Consider the following 25661-nt stretch of genomic DNA (forward strand, 5'->3'; position numbering starts at 1 on the left):
ATCGAAAAGTGCGGAAGGAAACTAATAAGGAGAGGATTCAGTACTCATTGCGAGTGTCGTGACTAGCAACGAGAGTACTGCCTTAAAGCATAATGACCGTGCGGAAAATATGTTTACTTTACGCACTTCTCACGTTTTTCTGACATCCGTACTTTTTATATAGAGACAAGCCGCACTCTTGGCCCAGAGGTTACAATATAGGTTGTTGGTCGCTACAGGTGGAGTTGGCCTTGCAATTTTTTCCGGCTGTTGCTATATCCTTACACCGCCTAATTATTAATCAGCGTCCACAAGGCAGGCGCATGCACATAATCAACGTAACAGTTAATAATTACGGCAGCTGTCACCATCTAGAGCCCAGATCCGAGTCTTGTAAAAAAACTAAAAGGAGGCGTGAAGCCTGCTTTCTACAAGTCCTGTTTCCGGACAGGTAGATCGTCCTGAAGTGAGCAATGGGGTGCTTCTGTTTTTTTCTTGAGGGAATTCAACAACACTCCCCTTTCCGTACTATACCCTGGACAGCACATAACGTAATGTTCTATGTCCTCGCATGCATCACATGTAGAACAAAGCAGAGGCGTTGCCAGGCCCGCCTTGTACATCCTCGTCGGGGTACGAGCAAAGCGTATACGAATGCGATATAGTAAAGTGGCTTAGGATATTTTTAGTCATTTTGGTCGCGCATGGTTTGCAGGGTGAACGCCCAAGGAAGCTGAAAGGTCTGAACAGTGCTTCCCTGAAGAGCATTTCGATGGCTTAAGGAGAGTGCTTTGCGGACTAGGTTGTCCGCCGCCTCGTTGCATATGACACCTATGTGTGAGGGCACATATTAGAAATGTATTGAAAAGCATTTTCTCTGCAGAGTACGCACCATGAGCATAGATTTTAAGGGACAGGTCATCAATATGGTACCTACGCTCTAATCTTTAAAGGGCGGATTTACAATCTGTCAGGATCACGACAAATTAAGCCGGGCATAATCGTTGCTTCTGTGAACCCCATCAATGGCAATGCTTTCGACCGTTGTGAAGGACACGATTATTAAAGCGTACAGACCATGAAATATTCAAAGGAGTGAGAAGAGCCGCTCCGCTAGCTCATCTGGCTTTGTCCACATTACCATCAGTGATAATGTTAAGATGGCCGGCATACTCTGTTTTACAAATGGTTAAGTACGAGCGAACGCATTGCCGCCAAATGCAAACCGCTTTTAAAACGCACGTGAGTTATAGTGAGCGTACAGTCAGGCTTGGATATGACCAGGGCAGATTGAAACACTGTTTTTCCTTCTATCAGTAAGGCCGAGGGAAGTAAGTGTATTAAATGCAAATCAACCTTGAGACTAGGATCTCTTGCGTAGGCGTTCGAGAAGGGTTCACCCAGCTACAAATTCTCCGAAGCAGCGAAGTTGCATTAGTAATCTCTAAAGCGACAAGTCAAGAGGTCTGTATAGTGCCTCACGAATCGGAGCATTCCTCGTTGCCGCCTGAAGGACACCAGTGGCTCTTAGGCCGTTGCTGGAGAAACTTTTCAGCTGTTCGAGCTGTGTTACCGAGGGAGAAATTAAAGGTAATTGATACAATGGGAAATGGCCAAATGATTAGACTTCACGAAGCTCTGGAGATGAGTCGCGTTATGTATCTTTATCAAGCTCTGATCATTCCGCAGTGCTCTTGTAATTCTATTCATGACCTGCTGCAGTAGCTCAGTGATCAGGGAGCTTGACTGCTGAGACTAAGGGCGATGCCTTTGAGTCGCGGCCACGGCGGCTGCTTTTTGATGGATGCGAAACGTAAAAGTGCCCGTCTATGTGCTATGTACTGCGTTGTGTTTAGTGATCCTGGGGGGTTTGAAATTGCCGAAGCCCTCCGCTATAGTACTCTAGAAGATCTTCTAGAGCACTATACCTCCATACGGCGTCTGTCATAGCCGATGTCATCTCGGAAGTTTAAACCCCGCATATCATACCGCATCATAGCACCATGCCATACCACAACACGCCACACTATCTCAATCTTTATATTTTGTTCGACATTTGGAGCACCGTTAAACAACTCGGCTTCCAATGATACGATCACCTTGTATCTTGTAGCCATCCGCCGAGGCATTGACGTGAATGACTTTGGCGTAGACGCGCCGTGCCTCGGACATTCGTTGAAGAAAGAGAGAACCCACGGTTTCGCTCCTGACGAAGCCATTGCCTGCGTCATCAATAAGCATCGCTTTATGAACTTCAGTCTGTATCGCAAGAATCTACTTCACACAATTATCTTCTTCACTGCAACATTTAGAAAAAGCAAGAAAGTCGTCCAAACAGCACAAACCACGGGCCCAATATTGGTTCTGGGTTGGAAACGCCCAGCCCTATATAGGGCCAGTACACTACCGACACTCTCCAATATTGGGTCGATGTAAAATGACGCCAGTAAGTGTCAAGCAATATTCGCAGCGCAGCAGGAGAGTGAAGCGCCATAGGTCACGTCAGAAGGGGGGGGGGGGGAGAGGGAAGCTTTTGTCCAAGACGATGCAGGATAAGAAGTATGGCAAGGTTCAGAGAAGTGTGAAGTTTGCACGGGCCATAAGAGTATGACTGTTCTCCTGAAACCATGAACGTGTATCTTAGATACTTTTCACGAGAACTGCATATGACGTTTACTCACCTCGAGAATCAAAGGCCTTGCATTTGCCATCCGGCGAGAGCATTCCGAGTCGCTGAAACCCTAACGCGGTAGTCGGCTTCAAGCCGACCATGCATCCAGCAACGACTGCTGCCTCACACTGACCGCAACGAAGTGCCTGTACTGCCTCGTTGAGCGCCGTTATCGTGGATGAGCAAGCTGTGTCCACTGACATGCTAGGCCCTGAAACCAGACCAGAAGTCGTTTTGTGTGACATGAGATGTCAAGGACGGCTTCTGTGGTAATCAAGCCGGTAGTTTGTTGAGCCAGCCGAAGGAGAACGGAACTATCAGGACTTCAAAGCTTTCAAGCATCTTCGAGTAACAGAATAATATTTCCTGAAAGAGGAAGGGCACGCAGTTGATATCTCAGAAATAACATTAGATCAATATAATCGTGAACAGGATTTCTTTTTGTCATTCCGTCTCCCTTTTCACTTTAACTTTAAGTTGTTGGTCGAAGCGATGGGGTCATATTAGCTTAGTGCGATGTCGTCGAACCTTTCATTGGAGATTTCACTGCACAGCTGCATATTTTCTTCGATTTCAGATGGAATTAAGTTTTTAATTTTCTCGCTTAATTACATGCTCACGCTTCCTCATGACATGCACATGCTACACTTGAAACCTTCGCGGCCCCTATACCTTAATGCAGTCTTGTTAAAGGAGCGTTGGGTGTATAGCTTAGACTAATTGTATAACAGTTAATAGGACAGGCAGTTTTTAAGGGGAAAGCCTTTATTGCCTCATCGTTGTCATCAACAAAAGTGTCACGCTTTTGCGGCGGCTCTGATTGGTCGAGACAGGATGACGTCATGGAGGTCCCGACCACTCACAGAGCACCACCACAGTATGCGGGAATGCGTGCCTTATATGACAATTAGCCAATCAATGGTCATTTACTATTTAATGACTAATTTAACTCATTAATTAATAACTAATAATTGGCTCGTTTATTAATTAGTTACCGATTACTAAATTATACACAATTGATAAATATCTGCTAAATAGTAATAGTCGCGCAATTAATTAATTCATTACTAATTAATGCCGCGCACCTGGTAAAATCAACCACACGCAGTAAACATAGAACTGCGAATATACAAGAAGCGCGATCTCGCTGCCAAGCAGAATTCACTGAATAAATGCACTCGCAGAATTTGAAAGAGTATTCGCTCGCTTTACTCGTAGCAGCATTCAGCGCTACGTGCGCAACAATTGCGTAGCAGAATGCAGCACTCAGGCTTCCGCCTTTCATCACTTTAGTCGCCAAAGTGTCCTCAAATTTTTTACCTCAATGCCTTGCATTGGCATCAAGAAATTTTTGGTCTGAAGCCCACGCAGCGCTGGAAGAGCCGCAAAGCTGCAGAAAAAAAAAAATTAATGTCTGAAAATCGCATATTTGAGGAAAATGGCTCTTTTTACTTCTACCATCCGAAAGCTCGATATAGCAGTTGAGTTGAAGAAGAGCAAAAGGAGGCGTAGGATAGAAATCAGTGTGTTGATGACAGAAGAATGTTCGTCTTCAAAGGCATCCTTCTCCATATAAGGCTACTAATTTGACAGCACCGTCAATTACTTCGCCAAAACAGCTTCGAAGATGTGTTTTCCGGTGCATTGAGAGCTCGTAAAAAGCCTCTTTCCTAAAAGTCACGACCAACCTGCAAGTTTTCTCGGGTCATCGAAGAAGGCCTGAAATCTGGATTGAATGTAAATGCGAGAAAACGTTTGTAATTCTACTCAAGCTGAAATAGCCTGGAATACGCCTCGCTGAGATGTCGCCCCTACGCAACAGTGAACACGATGCCCAACATGCGCAGTAGGGATGGCACTGGCCTGGTGCCCCGTGAGGGTTCTTCATGCACACGCTCCTACAATCGTGTCGCGCCAGTTCGTCGTATTCGACCTTACAAAGGGGCCAATTGAAGGCCCCAAAATACGCAGTAGAAAACCCAATCGATATCCAATTTTCTTACCATGAAAGTCAAATGTGTAAGACAGTCGGTTCGAGAACAGTGCCCGGGAATTTCCAAGTAGTCCATAACCGTCGACTTTCTCTGCGTCCAAGCACAGCGCGTCGCCGGACTCAGAGTCACCGCATCCCACAAAGACACCAACCTTCCTACCCCGCAGCGTTGCCGGGTCATATCCTGCGTCGAAGATGGCCTCGTATGATGTCTCCAGCAAGAGGCGCATCTGGGGATCCATCTGGTGGGCCTGCTTCTCGTGCACGCCGAAGAACTGAGCGTCAAAGAGGGACACGTCGCGGATCTTGCCCATGCGTTCAGGAAGGCTCAGATAACCTGCGGTAGAAGGACGCGGACACTAATGTGTTCAAATATTAACGACATAAAGTGGGCCGCTATTGCACACCGTTCCATTTTTCTTTTAATTCTTACACTGTTAACGAGTTAAATGTTGATTTTGTGATGTCAGGAAACTTAACTGTTATGAAATATTAGTCTTGTAGTGATAGTGCAGGCTGTACCGCACTTAGTATAGCAGATAGTACCAGCTAACTGGAGAAAACAAAAATAACGCTTTTAGAGGCTGTTTGATTCTGTTTTATTAATTTCAAAATGCATGTAATAAACACACGTTGGAAGAAATGAACATCCACGACACCAAGAATTCTAGATTTCCAGGATTACTTCTCAAAGCAATATAAGCTATAATTGTTACAGTGAAGTCACAGCGAAGTTGTCCAGCACTTGTAGCGTAGAGACGCTCTGGCGCCGCAATAACTCCTACCGGTGGAACATAGCAAGAACCACAGGAAAAAAAATATTCCTTTCAATCTCCGTTATTATTCCTGAAGTTTAGGCTACAGCCATGTACGAAGCTGACTCAAGATGAACGTTTTTAAGCAATGAGTCCTACCCAGATAATCATTAAGGGTCACTGACCCGAAACTCATGTCTTGGAGCACATTGGCGCCTTCCACAATCAAAAATATAAGTCAAGCGCGATGAAAAGAAAAAGGTGTTGTATAAAGAAACAGGAATGTACGAAACTGACAAGAATGTACGAAACACAACACTGGCAAAGTTTAAAAAAGTTTCGAGTAAACAGATGCATGGCGGTTGTTTCGAAATGTTGAATTCAAGAAACGTGAATTTTCGAGCCGCCTTCACTTCCGAAACTGCACCGAGCAGCATGAATTTTCGAGTGGCCGTCACTTCCGAAACTGCACCGAGCAGCATGAATTTTCGAGTGGCCTTCACTTCCGAAACTGCACCGAGCAGCATGAATTTTCGAGTGGCCGTCATTTCCGAAACTGCACCGAGCAGCATGAATTTTCGAGTGGCCTTCACTTCCGAAACTGCACCGAGCAGCATGAATTTTCGAGTGGCCGTCACTTCCGAAGCGGCACTGAGCAGACTCAGTCGGTGCAGTTTCAGACGATAGAGCAAGGGTTTCGCATAACGCAAGAAACGACCCCGCCGTCGTTGTCGGCACCCTTAGTGAATCACCTTAGGACACTTCATTACATAGCATCTTCGCATGACATGTGCCATGGTGGCTCTGACATGCGGCAGTCACCGGAAAACTCTAGAGCAGTTTTTCTGCAGGCCAGCGGAGTACCGCTTAACCAACAGGTGGCGCGAGGGTCTAAGTTTTATTTCTCATTGCGGAAAAGGTTATGTATGGTTAATGTGCTGCGATGAATTGTGTCATTGGGACCAAAGAAGCATCCTATGTGAGTGTATCGATCTGCGCGATAGCATCATATAGTCTGAGCCTGGGCGCACCTCGAATTGTGGTCAAGCTAGACAGCGTGTTGTGTCTTCGTGGGCGCTTTTTTGCTTTGGAAAGCCACTAATATTGGCAGTTTTTCGAATTTGTCAACCATCCTAGAGTCCCTCAGCGTTTTAAGTGTTTTTTTCTTTTTTGAGCGGCCAAGTTCATGCGCTTCTCGCGCTCTTGGTGCCCAGCCATCTGGGCGTCCATCGTGTATTGGGCATGCAGCTTTGCGTGCCGCACAAGATCTTGCGCATTTCGGTGACCATATCTATGCGTTGATTCTTTTGTTCAACATCTCACATTCTTATGTGGGTCGAGAAATCCGCCACTTAAAACGTATGCGAGTCTTCCTATACTTTTACTCCCCAGGGTTGCCTGCAAGAGCGATATGGAGCGTCTGTGAGCCCACCGCGAACTAATGAAGAATTGCAGCGGCTATTTGGCCCCAAGTAAGGGTTATGCAGTCCAGCCTACTTATAAGGGCCGCAGTTATAACGAAAGCCTGCTGATTACTACCTAGGGTGGAGCTATCGTACAAATATGTTATGACTGCGTCTCGCATGAAACGAACTGTGGCCGTACCACTCCGTTATAACGAAGAATGAGGCCAGGAGACCCACCATCGCAGTCAAAGGATGCACGCTTCCTGTCAATGTCCAGAAAGACGAGTGCCTACCAGGCCCCATCCCCCCTCAAGCAAAATATCGATTCTCGCATGAAACAGGCTGCAAGGTTCCCTGTTGCGTGTGCGTACTTCGGTTAGACAAAGCATCTAATATGGAACAAAAATAGTTGTAAGCGCGAGAAAGGGGGGGGGGGCGTAAAAAGGCAAACTGCTGCACACGGCCGGTGATGAACAAACATCACCTGTTTCAGGTTTGAATATTAGCCAATAAGTATATGGCCAGCGTCGACCTCCGAGTCGGATATCCGCCTTCTCCGCTTCTGCGGCGTGGAGGCAGTGGACAGACAGCAGACATGTAGTACATTGTGCGCACACATGTGCTGTAGTAGCTTCGCGCTGATTCCTTGTCGAGATTCGAAAAAGTGGATGGCGAACTACTATTAGGTGCCGTGAACTCCTCGGTCGCTGTCGACACTATCGCGTTCGTAAAGCGGCTTGTCCCTTAAACATGTCTCTGTCTAGCGCGTGATTATGTTGGAGAGCTTAGAAGCGGAGCATCTTGATGAAACAGACGTGCGCAAGCGGTATGTGCAATAAATAAGCACCAATTTTGTGGAACATTGAGCTTCTGCTGAAATAGGGCAAATCCGCTTGCTGCTAACATTGGATACAAGGGGAAAAGAAGCCGTGCAGCCAAGGCCGTAGGCGTTTTTTTATAAGTAGTCTCTATATACTGTCGATAACGTGCAGTATGGGAGGCTTTGGTGGAGGTTTGGAGCCCCCACACTCAAGAAGCGAAGCTGTTTTATCGTTGACAGCATTCTGCAAAATCTCACACGAAGTTTTCATTTCTGAAATGTTTTCTGGGTATATTTATATGAAAAATATTCGCCGTAATACGCCGAGAGAAGGGTGAGCGTTGAAGCAAGCCATAATAATCATAGTTATTGTGTCATGGTAGAAGAGCAAAGTCATCAGCAAAGAGATCACTTCACCTCTTTCTGCTCATAAGCGTGCTGTTGCCGCTAGTATTACTAATGCTGCGGGTGAAACTCTGATTAAATTAACATCTTTCAACATCATGATGTGTATTGTAAGAGGGCGGTATAGAGAAATATATAGAGATAATATATCAGCTATAAAATACAAAAACATTTTGGATTATTTTTTTTTACACCTGATGCACGACTAATGCACTTTGTGCCCTTACAGATGACTTAAACCGGCATGTACACCAGAATAGTGTGGCACTAGCAGACCGTTACTAATAGTCATGAGCCATGGTTCAAGTCACAAAAATTTTATGTTTAGTGCCTGCTTCCTGCATGCCTACCCTTCAATAAACCAGCCAACTTTTAAAGAAAAAAAAACGAGTTTGAATCTAGCTGGTAATCACGTACTGGTTTTAAAGTGCTCAAAGAACATACCTCGAGGCCAGCGGGCCTCATCGTCGGTGACAAAGTCGACCCCCGCGTAGAGTTTTTCTTTGAACTCGCGCAGGTTATCCGCTTGTGAGAACCGGGCCGAAAATCCTGTTATACAGATTTCTTCCTTCGCCATTGTCTTTTGCCCTGGGAAAGAAAGCCGCCGAAGGTAAGAGCAGCACTACATTTGAGGAATCTGTTTATGGCGTATAAAGGATAGCATGCGTTGCAATGTGCCACAGATATTACCTACCGCAGTCATTCTGGCAGGGATTTCACCAGGACTATGTCTTAACAAACTTAACAAAGTAACTGCCATCAGTTCCGGTAAACAAGCATAAGGGAAAAACACGCCACTCTAGTCCTTGGTTAGCTTCACAAGAGTACATTATCCTCGACTTTTTTTGACTTGGGAAAATGTGTGCTCATCACCAATAGACGACTTTATTTCTTCTAAATATTGTTTTTAAATTTTCACGCCACCTGACTTCGTAGTTGTACATTATCCTCAGGAATTGTAGCGCAAAGCGTGCTCCCTTAAAGAAATTCGCTTGTGAAAATACTCTGTGGTGGGCACACATAAGTTATATTTATTTATTTCCTTCTCTATATGCGCAGATTTTGAACAAAACCAGCCTACATGTCACTAAAACTTGAGAATCTACATAAAGATTGGAGACTGGTGTGGAAGCTATTGTTCGACTGTAAAGATATGCAGCCCCAAAATCTGAGTGTTAAAAATATATTTTTACCATGAAATCACTAAGGTAGTAGTGACTCTACCTAACTGTATTGAATAAAACACTTTTGCATGCACAACATGTGAGAATTTGCCCGATTTTAGCTGTGACTGGAAATTCACTAGACCCTTTTTAGTCGGCTTCCACCTCATGGAGCGCCTAATAGCCTGTAATCAATGTGTCCAGACAAACCAGTGATACGCAGTACGAAGATCGCACTTTTGACCACATCACTGCATTTTAACGACACAGCGCTAAAGACCCCGTTCATAGTTAAAAGCCACGTCGAAGGCCCCGTACTGTATGAATGTGGAGTTGCCTGACGTTACGCTTGGCAGGAGCTGCCAACTCGAGCCCCTCCTTTTATATGGAAGGGTGTTGTCAGAATCCCCTGCCAGAGCACTTGCATTCACAATCACGTTCATACGGCTTGGTTAAAGCGAGGCTTTATTGGGTTATTGGGGTTGGATTGTAGCCTACACTATCGCAGTTCAGTTCAGTCGTCCAGTCGTGTCCGACTCTTCGTGACCCTATGGACCATATCACGCCACGCTTTCCGGTCTCTCACTACCTTCCTAACATCGCATAACTTCATCTGCAGCGCCTCGAGGATGCCATCTAGCCATCGCGTTCGCTGCCTACCCCTTCTCCGACGACCCTCAACCTTTCCCAACATCAAATCTTTCCCCAGCGACTCCTCTCTTCTCATCAGATGGCCAAACTAGCTGAGCTTTAACTTTAGACTTTTCCTTACCTTACAGGCGGAGATTATGTGTCCCCTATAATTTTTACGTATCTCATTTTTTTTTTCAGACATTTAATCAAGAGATGCCTTGTTCTGTACCCATAAATTGTCATGTAACATCACTAGAGGGAGAAGGGTGCATATTAAATCTGGTTAGCTTGTACTCACCGACTAACTCGGGTGCTGCAGAAAAGGCTAGAAATCAGGCTGAGAGTGGGGCAGCTGACGATAGAAAACGACTGACATCGGTGGCGTTGAACACCAAAAACAACATAGATTCGAGAATGGTATTTATCTGAGCTCTCATCTGAACTAAAATAAAATGGTTAGAAAAAGCATGGTTTCGACGTGCGAACGAATATCCGGTGAGGATGGAAATTATCGGATGGAATAGTGGGTCTAGCGGATGTACTTAAAAAGCATGAGACGGAAGTATGCTAGACGCATATGCAATTTGAAGTGCCTGCGGGACGAATTCTACCTAGAGACTACAACTCCAGATATCAAAACTGTCACGCAGTGAAGGACCATCTGATTATCAAAAATACCTGTGAGAACTCTGTACTTAAGCAGGCGAGTGTCAAAACAGGATACAATTGCTTAGCCCGAAGCTCAATGCAGTGCAGTTTTTTTAACGATGCTCTGTATAGTACCTTTTGAATAAGCGCGGCTAAGAAAATGACATCCTGGCAGTAATAGCACTGTCAAGAGTGTTTGCCAAATGCGCTCCATCTCAATCTTATTCTTCTTGTTATTTCCTTTTCATGATCCGGATCTGCGGTTACTACCTGTCCTAAGTAGACATATTCGCCTACTACTTCCAGTATTTCGCTACCTAATGTAAACTGCTGTTCCTTCCCGAGGCTGTTGAACATTACCTTAGTCTTCTGCATATTGATTTTCAAGCCTACCTTTCTACTTTTTCTGTCTAGGTCATCAATCATTATTTGCAGTTCATCCGCCGAGTTGCTTAGCAAGGCAATGTCATCAGCAAATCGCCACTGGTGGAACGTCTGACTGTTTTTCCCTACCGCCGATCTCATTACGGTCCTGACTACTTTGGCTACTGTAGAGATCTTTATAGAACTCCTCGGCTACTTTGACTATCTTTTCCATATTAGTGATGACGTTACCCGCCTTGTCCCTTATCGCATACATCTGGTTTTTGCCTATGCCCAATTTCTTCTTTACCGCTTTAAGGCTTCCCCCGTTCTTTACAGCATGCTCAATTTTCTCCATGTTATACTTCCTTACATCGGCCACCTTGCGCTTATTGATTAGCTTTGATATCTCGGCCAATTCGATCTGGTCTGTTGGATTGGAAGCTTTCATACTCTGGCGTTTCTTAATCAAATCTTTCGTCTCCTTAGACAGCTTACCGGTATCCTCTCTAACTATCCTACCGCCTACTTCTACCGCGCACTCAGTAATGATATCTCTGAAATTATTGTTCCTTGCCTCTAGGGTAATGTCGCCATCCTCAATTAGAGCTGAATACCTATTCTGTAGCGAGATCCTGAACTCTTCTGCCCTCCCCCTCACCGCTAATTCGTTGATGGGTTTCTTTCTTACTAATCTGCTGCGTTCCTTCTTCCGATTTAGGCTAATTCGGGACCTCACCATCCTGTGGTCACTGCATCACACTTTCCCGATTACCTCTACATCCTGCACAATGGCGGGGGTTGAACACATTATGAAGTCGATTTCATTTTTAGTCTCTCCGTTAGGACTTTTCCATGTCCATTTCCGGTTCTTCCAGGTATTCATGATTCATGATTCAAGGTATTCATGATTCGTAAGTTATTGCGCTCTGCAAGCTCAACTAGTAACTCCCCCCTGCTATTCCTAGAACCAATGCCATAGTCACCTACTGCCTTGTCTCCTGCCTGTTTTTTCCCTACCTTGGCATTGAAGTCGTCCATTAGTACAGTATACTGCGTCTTTACTTTTCGCATTGCCGATTCTACATCTTCATAGAAGCTTTCAACTGCCTGGTCATCATAACTACTTGTAGGTGCATAGGCCTGTACAACCTTCAGTTTATACCGCTTATTAAGCCTAATTACGATGCCTGCAACCCTCTCATTAATACTATAGAATTCATCTATATTACCCGCTATATACGTATTGACAAGGAAACCTACTCCTAGTTGTCGCCTCTCTGGTAAACCTCGTTAACACAGTGCATGCCCATCCTTCAGTACAGTATATGCCTCATTCGGCCTCCTAACCTCACTAAGCCCTATGACATCCCATTTCATGCCCTCTAGTTCCTCTAACAGCACTGCTAAACTAGCTTCACTAGCAAGGGTTCTAGCATTAAACGTTGCCAGGGTCAGTTTCCAATGGCGGCCTGTCCAGCGGAGCCAGGCTTTCTTAGCACCCCCTGCTGCGTCACAGGTCTGACCGCCGCCGTGGTCAGTTGTTCCGCAGCCGCTGGTGACTGAGGGCCGGGGTTTTATGCAGCTTATCATAGGAGGTTGTGGCCAATTACTGCACCAGGGTGGCCAACTCCTGTTCTGGTGAGGGAGTGCGTTGCCGGAGGTGTTCACCGGCATCAGGTCGCACCCCAAACCTGTGTATGCAATTCCATCGACACGCGGATTTTTTTTTTTCGTCCGGTGGAGAATTACGCGGCACCGGGGTTTGAACCCCAGTCCTCTTGCATGCAAGGCGGATTATCTACCGCTACGCCATCGCTGCACTATTACAATATTACATATATCAACCTTTATTTTTTTTTTCTGCTCCAGCAATGGCAACAATATCCGAGAACAAGTGTTTGCAACCACTGGCTACTTGTGCATTGTGTCAACCCTCACTACATTAGCCTAAGGAGCCATGATTTATCTCATTATTTTCACACGTGGTTGCTATCCTTACTTATTCACCTCAAATTTATGACGCAATGTTAGTTTTTGCTTGCTCGACAACGCACTCGGCTCAGCTCTTTTCTTCTGTAGTGTGGTAATCTTCGGCATCATAACCACTGGCATGAATCGCGTGCTGGCGCACTCGAGGACGAAGAAGTTGGTCGCTGTCTTGGTGCTTCGCTATGCCTGACGCTCCGCAGCGAGTTCATCCTGAGCGGCTGGATCCATCTGGGTTGACTTAATAAACACGCTCCTACACTACTAACGTTTTCTCCTGAGTTTCCTCCTACGCAGCTCACTACGTTATTGTGATTCTAGCAGCGCGAAAAATGACTAACTTCGAAGAAAAAGGGCAGACCAGAAGTCCGCAGAAAACTACTTGAAGTTTTCCTGTTCGCCTCAGCATTCCTGCCGCTTGGATGTGCAATGGAGAAATGAAGATAATACAGTACCGCGATGATCTTACTTGATCGTCCCGTGCTAGAGCCTTGCTACAGCCTTCCACCTTAACTCAGTTTCGTCTCTTTTTTTTTTTACTGAGACTGGTGACGTATGACTTAGAAAGCTTTGGCTTGCATGGTGTGCGTGTTGCGTCTCTATGACCACAGAACTCACAGCAGAAACATATTACAAATAGCCCGTGATGTCAAAAAACTTTCTCGATCAGGAACGCGAGACAACATTTTTATGTCAATTACATCTGTCGTTTATAACGCTGAAATGCAATTTCAGATTTCATTTTCTTTTTCGATTAATCCGGCTATCGCATTTTTAGATGCCTTTCACAGATACGCCTGCTGAGGCTTTTCGGTCGTACACAGGCTGTGTGATTCGCCTGCCAATAACAGTTATGAGTAATGCGTGTGTTTGAAGTCTTTCCGTCTCGCTCGTCTATTTGGCTTAAGATGAATTTACTGCCCTTGTCAAACCCTAGAGTTTATTGGACTAAATGGATGTGCTTTCGCGAATTTAGATAGACGCTTCACGCTAAACGGTATTAAATTGCGACCGACAAGGATAGAAATTTCGGGAAAAAAGACGAAGAAACAAAATCTCCGGGATTTTTTTAACTTTGTACTACAAATGAAACAAAGCCTAAATGAGTTGTAACAACGCAAGAAATTTAAAACGTGAAGAAACAGCCAATACGAGGCATCCAAGGCTTTGAGTCTCTTAGATTTTGCCCACAAAATAGTGGCGTGCACAGGGGTTCAGTCTCGTTTCGTTCAATTGCTGTTTTTCTGTGCGAGAAGATCTGTTTAAAGTTGTATTATTATACGTTAGCTAGCGAGGCTACACACGCCACCACCCCTCGCCTACAATAGAACTTTTCTTCTATCGCATGCCTCTGCAGAGCGCACCGGCAGCGAGTGACACTCCTAATAACGGACTGCCAGAGGCTTGTTTATTTTATCAACACGTGCCCTGAACATGACCATTAACAAAGCTTACCCTCTTGCTTTGTCGTTTTAGATTGCTTTACACTTACTTTTTTTGCCATCACAGATCACTCAAGTTACACAATAATTTCCTCACCCAGGTACAAACAAACGCCACCTGCCAGGTATAACTGAATGTTGTTGCAAAAATCTATCGTAAAACGATTCATCGCAAAAAGGTGATGTTGATATAAAAACGAAAATAATTCATCAATATTATTTAGAATGGCTTCAAGCTAGCGTCTTAGGTGCATCATGAAGCGGAATAAAACGTGGTTTCAATAAACAAATCTACAAATTCATTTCCTTGGCTTTCTTATGGATGAGTTCGCGTTTTTCCATCTTGTAAAAAAACACGTCTCTAAAGAGCTTGTTCTAAAAATCTTCCCGTCTGTTGGTTGAAACTAATTTCGTCGTTACCCAAAGGAAGGGGTTGCCACTGTCTTGAATTGAATGCGTTGTAGTATAATTCCAGAATCACTACTTCCTAAATCTGTCATTCAGGCCGCACCTCTTTCTCATATATCTGCTTTTTTTAGCTTATAAATCTAGCGTTCCCGTTTAAAGTCTTGGATTGCGGTTAAAACATCAACATTGATTATCAACCATAGGCTGAATTAAGTCTATCTGCAGTGTCTCCTTAGGCATTGCTCAAACATGGCAAAGTATCATTCTTGTCACTAAACGTCGTAAGAAAACAATTTATGGTTCTGATGTCTCGCTCTTCCGCCGTACTACCTGCACTTTGAGAATCTGTTCGCCATTAAAATAACCTCGCCGTTTTAGGTGTTCGCGCATTTAAATGTTTTTGCCTTTTTCCAAAACTTTTTAACAGAAATGTTTTTCATTTTCCTTTTAACAACTGAATAACTTTTGAAGTCTTACAGTGCCTTACTTGCGCAAACCTATATCCATGTTCTTTCTGATGAAGGGAACAAACAAAGGATTCCTGAGTTTCATCCTTCCTGGCGCGCAAACATTGAAGTGCACCCTCTGAATCGGCTCTATGCCCTGGAACCTAAATCTGCCGAGGAACTTCTTCTTCAGTGAGTAAAGCGTTCTCGCTTTCTTGCATGAGAATTCCATGAATTCCTTGGTTATGGTACCTCCTTCAACACCGCGACCAGCTCACCTAAATCTACGCGGATCTGTCCCATTTCATCACTTCAATTTTCATTCAACACATAGAGACTGCGTCTTGAGTATTTTCATCGATTAATTCCGCCGAGTAAGTACCTGCAAGAATTGGTCGCACTCTCCTGACAGCAAAATAATAGTGGAATAAATTTCCCTTTAATTTATGAAGATCGACCCAATGACTTGTGCTTGAAACTGGTGCTTGAGAAGGCTACTAGCATGTCAATATCGATACTGAACTTATTTCCAGAACCTCTTGATCGCTCTTCCTTAGCATATGAGACCTGTAGTTTTAGTCCTAAGCATCTATACCGCTTTAAAAGAAGCTTCACCCTTTCATGGGCGCAGCTTCCAACGGTGATCATTTCACTATCCACCACATTTAAAAAGAGCAAAAGGCGCCGTCGCAAGCCAAACATTTCATTTTGATATCTAGAATTTTGCAACAGTAGGAAATATTGAACAAAAGCTGGAACGAGCGAGTTACATAACCGAGGCAAAAAAAAAAACAATCGCATTTCATTTCATTCATTTCATTTTTATTTCCTTAAAGACCCCTTTTGAGGGGCATTACATAAGGAGTGGATACAAATTTTGGATGAAATGGTACAAAGTCATGTGCTATGATGATAAATAGCTGTAGGCTTTTTGTGCGAAGATTATTGGACAGGTTGTTGTTGCAATCTCTTCGGGAAGGCCATTCCAGTCCGCAGCGGCGCGTGAAAAAAAATGAGTTTGCGAAGGTGACGGTTCGTGCACGTGGACGGCTAATCTGGAGATGGTGGAGAGTGCGGTGAGATATGCGTGCTGGTGGGACCATATAGGGTGCAGTTTGTAGATGGCTGTAAAAAAACTTGTGAAACAGTGAAAGACTGGCTATGCGGCGGCGTATCTCGAGGGGCTGTAAACCTGAAAGGGTTTTGAGATATGATACACTGGTGCTGTAATGGTATGACGAATGAATAAATCTGGCGGCGCGATTCTGCAAGAGTTCTAGTGCATTGGTGAGGTAAGCTTGATGTGGGTGCCAAATGGGTGATGCATATTCTAGTTTTGATTTCACAAGTGATTCGTAAGCTAGTAACTTGACGTGTACGGGAGCATCGCGAAGATGACGTCTTAAAAAACCAAGGGATTTGTTAGCTGAAGCATGGTATATTTAGACCAACCTTCAGAGCAGGAAAGTTCCGTAGATCGGCTTATGTTCTTCCTTTGCTTCCGCGCCACAAAAATGGGGCTTACCGCCAGCACACAATGAGTTAGCGTAGCTGCAGGTGTATCCATGGATCTGGTCGCTTGCGTGGGCGTTGTCGTGACCGGACACTGCCAGTGACTTCAACCATGTCAGCAAGAAGAAAGACGAGGGCGTCTCTCAGCCGCTTAAGAATGGCAGGACTCCCCAGATTATCCAACTAACTTCCATCGCTCCAGTGGGCACCCAAAATCTCCGCTCATAGCTACCTCACTCAGATATACAAAGAAATCATGTTAACGAATTTAGCAGTGTATGTACGAAAGCATATGCAAGGTGTTGTATGCGCGTTAGACAACGTAAGCGCTTTGTTATTGCGTATTGCATGCCCGTGCGCACTAATAGGCTATCGCTAATCTGATAGCCCATGCTGGCATTCAAAGACCTCTTGCAAGGGCCCACGGCACTCAGTATCGTTACGGGGTAGGATCACACTCAGGAGACAGTCACGCGCGGTCCCAGAGACACAGTCACTCGCACACCACCTGCTTCATCGCTTTCTTCTGCACGCAGTTCCACTCGCCTGTCCCGCGCTTTCAGCCTGCCAAGTAGAAGGAATAAACTTTCCCTTGGCGCTCCGTCTACGCCGCCCGGACCTTGGATGCCGGACAAGACACAGCGTATCTTAATATTTCTTCTTTTTTTTTTTAAAATGACTCTCCTGGTTCTTCAGTCGTATCAGTTATGGTGAATGTCTATGCCACGAACAGTAATTCCATAAAGTTATGCAATAACATGAATTTTATTAAAACAAACTTTGCTTTTAAGAGTTGGCACATCACGGTCCGACTGAAAAATTTGCAAATCAATTAAATTGTTTTTACAAGTCTCCTCAATCGTAATTTTTCCTTTCTTTTCGAGCCATTTGAACGTATTTTAATGCGTTCGAACAACTACGGAATGTCACTAAGAAGTTCAAACTGGATTCTGACACTAAAGGCGTTGAACTTGAACCCTAATCAAGCACCAAAAAATATGTTGGAGCTTAGCTTTAGTTAAGCCCGGTAGGTTGCGAAAGCAATAATTGCATGGTTAATAACACGTCGACACAGAGTCTTCACTGTTCTAAGCGTCCATTACATTCCATTTAGAGTCGTCACCGGTTGAGAACGATTCAAGAGAAGCGCGACGCGCTCGTCTAGCTACATCTTGAGCGCACTGTCGAGCGAGACGCTGTTCCCGTTCTTCATCTGTCTCTGTAGCCCGCTGTCCTTTCCTGGCTTCATCGAGACGTCGTGACTTCTCTTTTTGTTTATCAGGATGCATAGCGAGTGCCTCAGCTGAGCAAGCGCGAGCATTTATATACCCATCGTTTTGCTCCTCCTCCTCTCAACTGCGAAAGAAGAGGTGACAGCAGCGCCTCCACTCGGTAGCAACGCGGCTCCAGCTGCAGCGCGCCGTGCCTACCAACCGCCGCCACACGACGACTCGACTTGGTAGCCCAACTCTAGCAGCTGGTATGACGTCACAGCCATCTGGGGTCATTAAAGGTCAAACGTGCCTACCGACCGTGGCTACACGAAGGGCTGGAAACGGGAATAGTATTGCTTTCGCAATAAAACCTCACGGTGTTTATAATTTTCGTTTAGGGAGCGGACCAGCGCAATTGTTTTATTGTTTTACGATTTCTTTTTTGTAACGCGAGCTCTGAGTCATCGTCCGACCTCTGTAGCACCCCGCAATTCCACCTTTAGTCTGTTTTGACCTCTTCTTGTACGTCTTTGGTCAATGCTATTCGTGAATTGGAATGCTCATACTTCAACCAAACAAAAGCGCCAACTAGTAACACCAGCTCCAAACGGGGAAGGCTTTCGGACGGCTCACATGTACGGTACCCACTCTGGTGTGGTGGGCAATCAGGATATGTCTGTAGTACTGCCACGTACTAGCAGGGTCATAAAGCAGGATCATGTAACCGGCTCTGATTAGGGGGTGACAAACGATGGTCACTAGGGTGCTGAAGTCATTGGACGTGATAACACAAAATTAATTAGCCTTTCGATGAATTTAGCGATGGAAAGAACAAAAATGTCTTCTAACAGCTAAGTTGTGAGAGTTGTTCATCATTCGAATGCTTTATTTCATTTCTGCTACACTATTCAGTATTCCTGCTCCAACAATAATCAATATTTACGTCCATGGCTTGTCTCACGTAAGAAAATATGCTAATATTTCGCCGTTTCTACGTGCTCAACGAGCTATTCCATATAATGGATTGTGTATGGAAGTAAGGTTAGACACACGAAGAAGAAACGTAGCGACACCAATATATGCTTACCATGTCAGCTTTCGGCTAAGCACAGGGTCTCTCATTTTAACCCAGAGCAATACGCGGTGCAACCTCATATGCAATTTTCTTAATAAGCACTTCATTTACAACGAAATACCAGTAAGAGCTTTCGTCTCCGGCTCGCCATTTGTACGCCCAAATACGTGGACTGTGACTCAGAATCAGCAACTGCGGCACGATGCTCTCCTGTGTGCTGAGAGACTTGTTGCGAAAGCAACACTACGCCAGCCAGCTCAACTCGTCGCGTATGCTCGTATACCGTAGCCGCAACTGGCAGGCGCAACGAACAGTGCCAGGAGCTGCCAACTTGGGTCTCTCGTCTAACATTGGACGGTTATGTCAGAATCAGCCTGCCACGACCATGGTATTCACGTTACCGCTATAGGCCACTAAGGCACGTTCATAAGGCTTGGTTAAAGCAGGGCTTTATATGTGGGTTGGTAGCCTACTCTATCGCGTCATAGACTAAAGGCGGAGCTTAGGTGTCCCTCATATTTGGATGCAATAAACGCCTTTACCACTACCAACTAAAACGCCGGTGAACTTGATGCGTTCAACGAAACGCGCTCCAACAGATGGCGCCACCGTCGACGCCGCTGCCGTCGCTGTGTAAAACTATCCGAGACGGGGGTCGTAGTAACCGGGGTGTATATATCTCCTCAGGCCAGCGTTGGAACTGCGTTGGACGTTCTGGCTACGGGAATGCCTATCCGAACTGAAAAGGATTTGGTTGTCGGGACGGGGGACTTTAATAAAGACAAGATCTCCGCCTTCGTTCAAGCTGCGGAGGAGTGGTTTCTACTCGAGTTGAGCCAGCACCAGCCTCAAACCACTACGCACTGGGGAAGAAGTTTAGACTTGGTTTTACATAGAGCCTTAGCAGATACAGAGCACGTCGTCAGAAGAGTAGAAACCAAGTCCCACTGCTTCACTGATGATTCCAGCGTCATCATAGGTATAATTAATAAAAGCCTACTCTTCACCTGAACAGTTTGTCTTGTCTATACAATAGAGCTAAACCAAATGCTTGACCACAAGTTACAACGAGCGTAGCCATGCATCCGTTGCTTTCACAATTCAACCAGGGTTAACCAGAGCTAAACCACAGCCAACTTTTTAATTGCCGGATTTTTGCTTCTTTAATAAATTTATAATTAGTTACTGGTCTGGTTTTGGATGATAAAGAGACTTTCACAGAGTCTTTTCGAGGCTTGCCTCGAGGCGAGTAGTACTGCAGCGGCTGAATCCATCACGTGTTTCTTTGTGGACGATGAACTACCGAAGCGCCACTTTTCTCTTCAGGCATTCCTGGTAAAAAATGTGGGTTGACCATGCCGTCATTGAAGCTAACAGCAAAATAATGAGAATTCATCGCCCTTCTATCACATGCTAATTTATCTGGCTGGAGTTCACGTCAATATAAAAAACAAACTTCAAATCACTTGCCGTTGTAGACGCCGTTTTGAGCACTCTGCTGTATCAGAGCGTTCAGAGGTCTTTGACTGGAAGCACCTCAGCAAACAAACATTACTTTTTTTCTACCTATCGATGGTATTTTCTGACATCCATTGGTTTCTTTCGCTAATGTTCTGCGAGTAGATGGGAGGAAAGTTCTAACAAAAAGAAAAGAAAGTACATTGTCAGTATCAAACCGTTCATGTGTATCTTATTAACCAACCGTCCTTGTTCAGCCACTGCAGTATTCGTCATTTCATTCAGAGAATTCGGGGTCGAATAGAACCGGTGGCATTTTGATGGCAGCAGAAAATTTAAACTGAGCGAGCTTTTTCCGTAATGTTCGTGCGCGTTATGAGCCCTAATGGTTGATATTATTCGGAAGCTTTCCACTGTGGCTTCTGTTCTACTCTCAATTACTTCAATTCGTTCCTTTTCTTCTTTTTGTTTTCCTGAAATATAGCTCAGGTGAGAAAGGGGTGAGGCAAGGCTGCATACTGTCGCCCTGCCTATTTAACCTATATGCAGAGTGCATCATGAGGAAGGCCGGTCTGGACGAGTCTTCAGCTGGAGTGAAGATCGCTGGAAAACGTATCAACAACCTTAGATATGCGGATGATACCACTTTAATGGCAGAAAGTGAAGTGGAACTCAAGAGACTTCTGATGCGCGTACAAGAAGAGAGAGAGAAGTTTGGGCTTAAACTGTACATTAAAAGACGAAGATCATGGCGTCTTGCCCTATCAAGTCCTGGAGCATCAATGGACAAGAAGTGGAAGCTGTGACAGATCTTCTGTTCTTGGGCGCCAAGATTACCTCGGAAGGAGACTGCAGCCATGAAATTAGGAGACGCCTGTTTCTGGGAAAGAGAGCAATGGTTAGCCTTGACCTCCTAGTAAAGAGCAGAGACATTAGTCTGCCAACCAAGATCCGTATAACCCGTGCTATGGTCTTTCCAGTTGTGATGTATGGATGCGAGAGTTGGACTGTGAAAAAGGCTGACCGCCGAAGAATTGACGCGTTTGAATTGTGGTGCCGGCGAAGACTCTTAAGAGTTCCTTGGACTGCCAGAAGATCAAATCAGTCGATATTGTCGACCATAAACCCTGACTGCTCATTGGAGGGTCAAATTCTAAAGTTAAAGCTCAGCTACTTTGGTCATCTGATGAGAAGAGAGGAGTCGCTGGAGAAAGATTTGATGTTGGGAAAGGTTGAGGGTCGCCGGAGAAGGGGTAGGCAGCGAACGCGATGGTTAGAGGGCATCCTCGAGGCACTGCAGATGAAGTTATGTGATGTTAGGAAGATAGTGAGAGACCGGAAAGCGTGGCGTGACATGGTCCATAGGGTCACGAAGAGTCGGACACGACTGAACGCCTGAACTGAACTGAACTCATTTAGGTTTAACAATTACCACGTATTCCCTCTTCAAAAGGTGTTTTTTTTTTTTAACTTCTCGCTAATAAAAATATGCACTTATGCGGTAATTTCTCCAAGCTCGTTGCTGGCGTGCTGATCGGATGAACCTGTAATTTTTCCGCAGAGAAAAAACTGAAAAGACATGTATACTTTCGCCATTTTCTAAATCAACTATAACTAAAAATAATGTCAAAATATATTTAAGCTGGTTACCGAGGCTGCTTGTCCACATTTGGGATGCATAAAGACAATATTTTCTGGACATCGGAGGGATTACAGCGCAAATGCAGCCATCGAGCGCTGTGTTGGACTGCACAAAATACATATCTTATCAGCAAGATAAACAATGCCAAAACTGTAGCATCTACATGAAACATTCGCTCCTCTAAAGCGCGCATTCAGAGGCAAGAAAGATATTACACGAGTGCGATTAAAAGCTTCCAGTGTATTAGAGTGTGTTCTTGTTTGTTATTTGCAGAGAGTATTATGGTATGACGTAACTGGTCTAATCATTACTTAAAAGCGCCCCCGAACAAGTCACTCTGAAACTTGCACCTTTAAATTCGTCTCAGGTATTCAAAAAAAAACCAAAAAGAGTAAAGAGGAAAGAGCATGTAAAAGCATATATTCAGTATTAAAATACATAATAGATAGTTTGATACAAAAGTTTCGACCTACGAAGTCGCTGAGGACCGGCACGCGTCGGTGAGCAGGAAACAGGGAGCCCTTTTAGGAGAATGCAAATAAGGAATCATGTCATTGCGTATAGGAAACAAGCTTAGATCAAACCAGGAGGAACACTACGGCCGTTGTGCCATCCTCTTTAAGACTAGCAAAGCATGGAGCGTCGTCACCCATAGACGCTGGAAATAAAATGAAAAGAAAGGAAAACTGCCTTTGAGGAAATATATGTACAGTAACACACTCTCTACAAGCTGAGCAACTTAAGCGTCAGTGTGCCATTCGCTGAGAGGATAGAGGAGCAAAAACTTTAGAGTGAAGTTGAGGTCGCTAGGGGATGATACGGAGCAAAAAAACAAAACGAAAAAAAAAAAGAAAGAACAGCAAGATGATATGTGAAGGTAACATCCCTACACGATATGAAAGAAGTTATGTAACTCGCAATGTCTGTCGTCTTTTACTCTTAGCGGCGTTGCTTAAACGTCCTTCAAATTTTTCTGCTTCCTTTATTGGACACAGTACAGGCTTCGCACGCAGTTAATGACCAGTTAGTATATATTACGTGTTAAAATCTGGTGAAAAAGACTTGATGCAGCCAACAAGTAAGGGTCAATTTTAATCTGTTCAAGGAAAATCTGTGCATGATAATGGTGGCACTCTTCAGGAATATATCCCGCTTCGTACGGAACCCGCAGACCATATGGCCCTAACATATTTACACACCTCATAATCCTGAATCCGCCAGGGAACACTCCTACTGGTAATGACTACCTAAAATTGTGAAGAATTCACTAAAGCTTTGTTATTACCTTGGGATGACTATGTCCATATATTACTGTAACTATTTATATTTGTTTCAGAACAGACGTGATACAGAATGCTTGCCCCCGAAGCTGCACAAAAGGAGAGAGCATGCCCTCCTGCCAGGTTCCTGACCTCAGCGAGCAAGGGAGTTGTGATTTTTTTTTTTTTAGTATTTGTTTTTATGTAGGCTAACGTAGTTTTTCCTGTTATTAAGTATGTACTCAGGATGCATGGCATAGAGCTCTTTTTACTTCTCTCCAGCGCAGCAACAGTACTATTATTGTCATGATATTCTTTACTATATAGAGTGCTGTTTTTTTCTGTTATTAGGAAGATAATCAGGATGCGTGGCATAGAGCGTATTTTGCATCTCTCCGGCACAGGAACTCTTGACAATGCTATTATTGTAATGATGTTTTTTACTATATAGAGCGCTGTAAAAAAAAAAAACAGCACAACACTTAGCTTCGGACTACGCACTTTCATCCTGTTTTGACACTATAGACGCTCAGGAACAGACGATGCCGGCTCAAGTCCAGACTTCTCCCACGTTATTGATAGAGAGACGATCGTTCACCGCTTTTACCAGACAGTTTTGACATCTGCAATTGTCTTCTCTGGAAAGAATTCCTCCCTAAAACATCTCCAATTGCGTCTGCCTCGAGCATACTTCGGTCTCAAGTTTTAAGGACATCCGCTGGACCCAACATTCGATCCGACAGTTTTCACCCTCCCACCCCCAATCCCTTAGACGGTTTTCCTTAGCCTGCTGACCGTTAAAGAGGAGTAGTCCCTGGATATTCGTTTGCATGTCGGAACCATGTCTTTTCTAATCGTTTTATTTTAGCTCAGATGAGTTCAGCTAAACACCATTTTCAAATCTATGTTATGATGTTCAACGTCACCGATATCGATAGTTTTCAATCGTTAGCTGCCCTACTCTCAGTCTGACTTCAAGCTTTTCCCGCAGTGTCCGAGTTACGTCATCACAGGTGAGTACTTTACGTGAAATTATCAGGCAATATAAAGCTAACTAATCATGTTTAAAATGCACCCTGCTCTCTGCAGTGATGTTTTATAACAATTTATAGGGACAGAGAAAGATACCTATAAGTAAATTTCTGAAAGCATTGAGATACGCAAAAATTATAGAGGAATCTTAAGCACCACCATTAAGGGTATGACGTGATAGCGTAGGCTGCAAATCATATAAATTCGGGCTCTATCCAAGCCGTATGAAGGTGCCTGCGTGGCCTAGAGGTAAAGTGAATACAAGTGCTTTGGCAGGTTGGTTCTGACAACGCCCTACCATATGTAAGGAGAGGCCCCAGTTGGCAGCTCTGGCCAAACGTAATATCAGGCAACCTTATGTCCAGCCAGTGCGCGGCCATATCAGCTGCCAGCTACAGTCTACCGCTGTCATGCTTGTGATTTTTCGTTCACAGCGCCGACGCCGACGCCGCATTTTCTGTGAATGGGCCTTTAACGATATCGCGTTTAAAGAAGTGTGATTTATGGGGCAGTGCAAGCGTTGTATTTAGTGCCTGCCTACACTTCTGTCTCTTGTACACAGCTCCAGCACCTGCGCGAGCAATGTGAGTCTAAATGGGCTTTAGTCATTGGTCTGCGTTGTCTGGAGGCGTCGGAACGTGTCAATGCCCCATTTCTCGGTTTGTTTGCAGAGCTACAAAGTGTAATGGTTATGTGGGTCAATCCTAATGACGCCCATATCAATATGCTCACGCCTTCCTGTGGCGCTGTCAGTGACAGAAGCCTGAAAGCACAGTACCTCATCCTGATAAGCCTTGACTGTCCTTGCGTATTGTAGTGCTGCGAATAGCTCGTGAACTGGAGAATATATATATAGGTGGGTGAAGCATGGAGCCTTCTGGGAGTTGTATGGGACATGCTGGGGCATTTGGAAAGTAGAGATCTGTGTGCTGGTTGTGGTTCAGCGCTCGTATGTGAGAGGCGCTCTTCCCGGACCAGGTAGGTGTATGGAGAGTGATGTTTCACAAGAAAATGTCAGCCTTCGAATGCTTTTTGCCTTAGCATATGTTAATGTGATAAAAGGACGTCTTTTTCGAAGACACAAAGGCTGAAAGTGATTATACCTGGGTGCACCTTTAGCAGTAAACAGCGTACTTTACTAATATGTAATTGGCTCACAAAACTTTGTCGCCTAAATTTCTATTAGAGATTTTTCTTCAAGCGTATAGGTACTCCTGAGGTCGATATAAAGGCTGTTACAATGTTAGGGTTAAAATATTCGTTGTAGTTATCTCGTGACGTGGCCGTGAGCTGATAGGTTGGCGGCTAGTGTGATGTCATGAGACCGCGTGTCATGGATGAGCTGGCA

The 25661-nt window shown here is 44.6% G+C and overlaps 1 protein-coding gene across 1 annotated transcript in view; it reads right to left on the reverse strand.

Annotated features, from left to right (window-relative positions):
* The window catches only part of LOC146189580 (fatty acid synthase-like), a 68556-nt gene extending 43863 nt beyond the window's left edge, over nucleotides 1-24693 (reverse strand). Inside the window, exons 1-5 of the mRNA XM_084605301.1 lie at nucleotides 24612-24693; nucleotides 8474-8617; nucleotides 4654-4980; nucleotides 2661-2861; nucleotides 2079-2201 (exon numbers count right to left, since the gene is read on the reverse strand). Coding sequence (XP_084461427.1) covers nucleotides 2079-2201; nucleotides 2661-2861; nucleotides 4654-4980; nucleotides 8474-8617; nucleotides 24612-24693 — 877 coding nt within the window. The remainder of the gene's footprint in view (nucleotides 1-2078; nucleotides 2202-2660; nucleotides 2862-4653; nucleotides 4981-8473; nucleotides 8618-24611) is intronic.
* Nucleotides 24694-25661: the final 968 nt, after the last annotated feature.

This window comes from Amblyomma maculatum, chromosome 5, assembly GCF_055883805.1.
Source record: "Amblyomma maculatum isolate TAMU_Amacu chromosome 5, ASM5588380v1, whole genome shotgun sequence".
NCBI classification, from domain to species: Eukaryota; Metazoa; Arthropoda; class Arachnida; order Ixodida; family Ixodidae; genus Amblyomma; species Amblyomma maculatum.